The 3,320-nt window shown below is 59.5% G+C and overlaps 1 protein-coding gene across 1 annotated transcript; it reads right to left on the bottom strand.

Annotated features, from left to right (window-relative positions):
• Positions 1-968: 968 nt before the first annotated feature.
• LOC125521337 (uncharacterized) lies at positions 969-2,105 on the bottom strand. Its single transcript, XM_048686395.2, has one exon. The coding sequence runs from the start codon at positions 1,956-1,958 to the stop codon at positions 1,119-1,121; it is 840 nt and encodes a 279-aa protein (XP_048542352.2). The 5' UTR covers positions 1,959-2,105; the 3' UTR covers positions 969-1,118.
• Positions 2,106-3,320: the final 1,215 nt, after the last annotated feature.

The raw sequence follows: 3,320 nt of genomic DNA, 5'->3' as shown, positions 1-3,320 counted from the left end.
GGGGAACGATTTCCATTAGGCTGCGTTCGGTTCACAGGGAATTGAAGAGGTTTGGCAGGGATTGAGGGGGGGGGGGGGGGGGGGTTAGATCTCCTATAAGTCAAATTCCTCCCAAATCCCCTCCAATCCCTGTGGAAAGAGGTGTAACCGAACAAAGCCTTAAGGGAAACCAAAAGCGAACTAGAAGCACCGATTTATCGACATAGTCAATAAATTTGTGTATGCCCTAAAAAGTCTACCACGCAGAAGCTAGACGGGAGCGTCCAAGGATTGAAAAGCCTGAATTGATGTTTACAGTGTCTCGTGATTTCTCTTCATAATTAACTGTCGAGCTACAAATCTCAAAACTAGAATCTGATGTATAAATTTGACACGAAAGGGATGAGAACAGAGAGAGATTATTATACAGTAATTGAGATAGATTACTCCACGCAAGAAAAGAAAAAAGACAGGTTACTGGATAGTGTTCACCTTTTGATTGGAGTGTGGAGAATTGGTGAGTGCAGCGCGCCCTGTTGCAACACTTGGGTTACCACTAATCTGATAGCGAGCAGTTTTGGGGAGGGCAGGAGGCAGCAGGAGAGCAGCGGCGGGACCTAATGGCCCTCATGCGCTAATCACGGGACAGATCATAGACTCGTCGAGGTTGTTCGCAAACACACACACTTGGGAGTTGATTTTCACTTTCGGTAAGTGAACTCTTATGTGGGTGAAGACTGAAGAGACGACAGTGGTACTCCCACACGTGGCGGCGCGGCGCGTTTGGGTGTCGCGAACTTGTTGAAGACGACCAACATGGATTGAAATCCCAACCCAAGGTATCCAAAGGGAAGATATGCGCATCCCAAAATCACCTGATACGATTACGATTTACACTTGTATGATAGTTCATCGTGTGTTTGTGTTCCATCTTCCATGCGCGAGCGAAATATACGATTTGCGAGAGTAAAGAGACACCAGCAGTCTGCTATGGAAATGGAACAAAAGCCTTTGCTTTGCTTTGCATTAATCCGTTGATCGATTGGTGTATGTACACTTGAGGGTTTGGACAGGATCAGAATGATCCTCCGAAAAAAGACTAGACTACGCTACTACACTAGCTAGGGCATTGAGTTGGATCAGCAGTAGGTCTGGGTCTGGATGTTGAGGAGCGCGACCCTGGTGTGCAGGATGCTCCGGAACACCTTGTCGCTGCCGGTCTCGATGTCGGCGGCGCACGCCTCGACCTCCTCCAGCCTCTCCAGGGCGGCCACCTCCTTGTCCTCCTCGGAGGCGGCCTTGGCCCGCATGACGAGGGCCCTGAGCGAGGACGCCGCGGTGGTCTTCTTGGAGGTGGCGGCGGCGGACACGGCCTCGACGGAGGAGAACACGGCGGCAGACGCGCACGCGGCGGTGGCCACGGCCTCGGCGAGCACCCCGGACACCTCCACCTCCGCGGCGCTGGTGGACGCGGACGGCGTGGGGAACTTGGCCGCCACGCGCACGGAGGCGGCCAGGCGGGCCAGCTCCTTCTCGGCGCGGCGGAGGTACCGGACTGCGGATGACAGCCTGTTGTCGTCGCGGCGCCGGAGCGCGGCCTGCGCCTCGGCGGCGTGGGCGCGGAGCTCGAGGAGCGACTCCTGGAACGCGCCGTGGGCGTCGGCGAGGTTCAGGAAGCCGTCGAGGAGGCAGTCGGCGGTGTTGGACCCGCTCTCTAACGCGGCGCGGGCCTCGGGGAGGAGCAGGAGCTCGGCGAGCGCGGCGTGGAGCGCGTCGAGGCGGGCGAGGCCCGTGGAGGGCGCGCTGGGGGCGGCGATCCAGGCGCGGACGGCGGAGATGTGGGTGGCGAGGTGGGAGAGGAGCGGGTGGGAGTGGCAGGGGAGGGAGACGGAGCGGACGTGGTAGGCCGCGGCGCGGGCCCTGGAGGCGCGCGCCGGGCTGAGCGGGAAGGAGATGGAGCGGCCGAAGCTGGGCGCCATTGCTTGCCGCTGCCGGAGCGAGCTAGCTGGAGGAGCCTAGACGGTTGACTTGCTGCTGCTGCTTGCGCTTGCTCGCTGTGATGAATGATGAGAGGGACGTGGTGGCGTCGGGTATATAAAGCGGGAGAGCGGCGCCGGCCATGGGGCGAGCGACACGGTGGGTGGGGACTGGGGAGAGCGCGTGCGCCGATGCCATCGCGGCGCGTCTGCGGCTCTGTGCATGTGCACGTTTGGGCGGTTGGTGGCGGGAGGGGGACAGGATCCGCGGGGAGCGCGCGGGGACGCGTGGACCTGTAGCTCGATCCACCTGCAGCGCGTGCTCCAGTGGAGCGGCGAGGTCGCCTCACCTCACATGCGGCGGGGACGCGCTGTGGTCACCGTGGCGCGCCACGACTCCCCGGGGCGCCGAGGGGTAGGTGTGGCCGTGCCGCTGGCCATACGCGTGGATGCGGCCCCCCGGCCGATCCGGGGGTGGAAGCGCCGCCGGCGTTGCGGTGTCCCGATCGGACTGGAGCGCGTCCGTCCGTCCGTCCATGTGGTCGGCTCCGCTTGGTCGCCATGTGACCCGGTTCCCTTTCCTCGTGCAGGACGGCCGGTTGCCGTTGCCGTGGCCGTCCGGGTGGCACCCGTGCGATGGAGCCAAAGGGTGTGCTGCCGTAGTGGCCACCCCACGAGCGGCGCCGGCCTGTCCCCCTCCCTGCCTGCCCCGGTGTCCCCCGTCCTGTTCACGCCGCCGGCCCGAGCCGGTGTACACGCCATGCATTGTCAATCTCACCACCCATACGATCCAACGACGGCTTAGATCACTCCAGCACAGTACCAGCATATTGCTTCTGTGCTTGTACGACGAATTAATCTCCCACGTCCATCATGCACCGTTTTCGATCGCTTCACAAAGGAAAGGAAAGGAGCCGTGCATCACCGACAGCACGATGAACGAAGCCTGTCTCTCTGCGCACACCTGAACACAGTGACAATCGTATTAATTTTTTCATACGTACTACTACTACAGTGACAAGTGTACTTAATTTACTGATAATGCTCCATTACGAGCTCCCTTAACCGAGCAAAAAACGACGAAAGTGTCAGGCCGATGGGCATATACTAGTAGAAAATGCATGCCTAGACCGCTGATCTGATCTCATGATCTGGCGCACGCATAGTGTGATAGGAAAATCACCGCCTGCACGCGTCTTCGCGATCCTATCGATACTCCTGTCTCCCATTTCTTTGCTAGACGAAAGGCACCCAGTGCCTCGGTTAGCTCACATCGTCGGTTAGCTAGCTAGCTACGGGTAGTAACCTACAAATAACCTAGCACACACCAATCAACCAAGCCGCCCGGCAGCTTGGATCTCGAGG

This window comes from Triticum urartu, chromosome 7A (genome assembly GCF_056163025.1).
Source record: "Triticum urartu cultivar PI428250 chromosome 7A, HENAU_Tu73, whole genome shotgun sequence".
NCBI classification, from domain to species: domain Eukaryota; kingdom Viridiplantae; phylum Streptophyta; class Magnoliopsida; order Poales; family Poaceae; genus Triticum; species Triticum urartu.
Note: the sequence above shows the minus strand (reverse complement) of the source record. Positions and strands in the feature narration are given on the sequence as shown.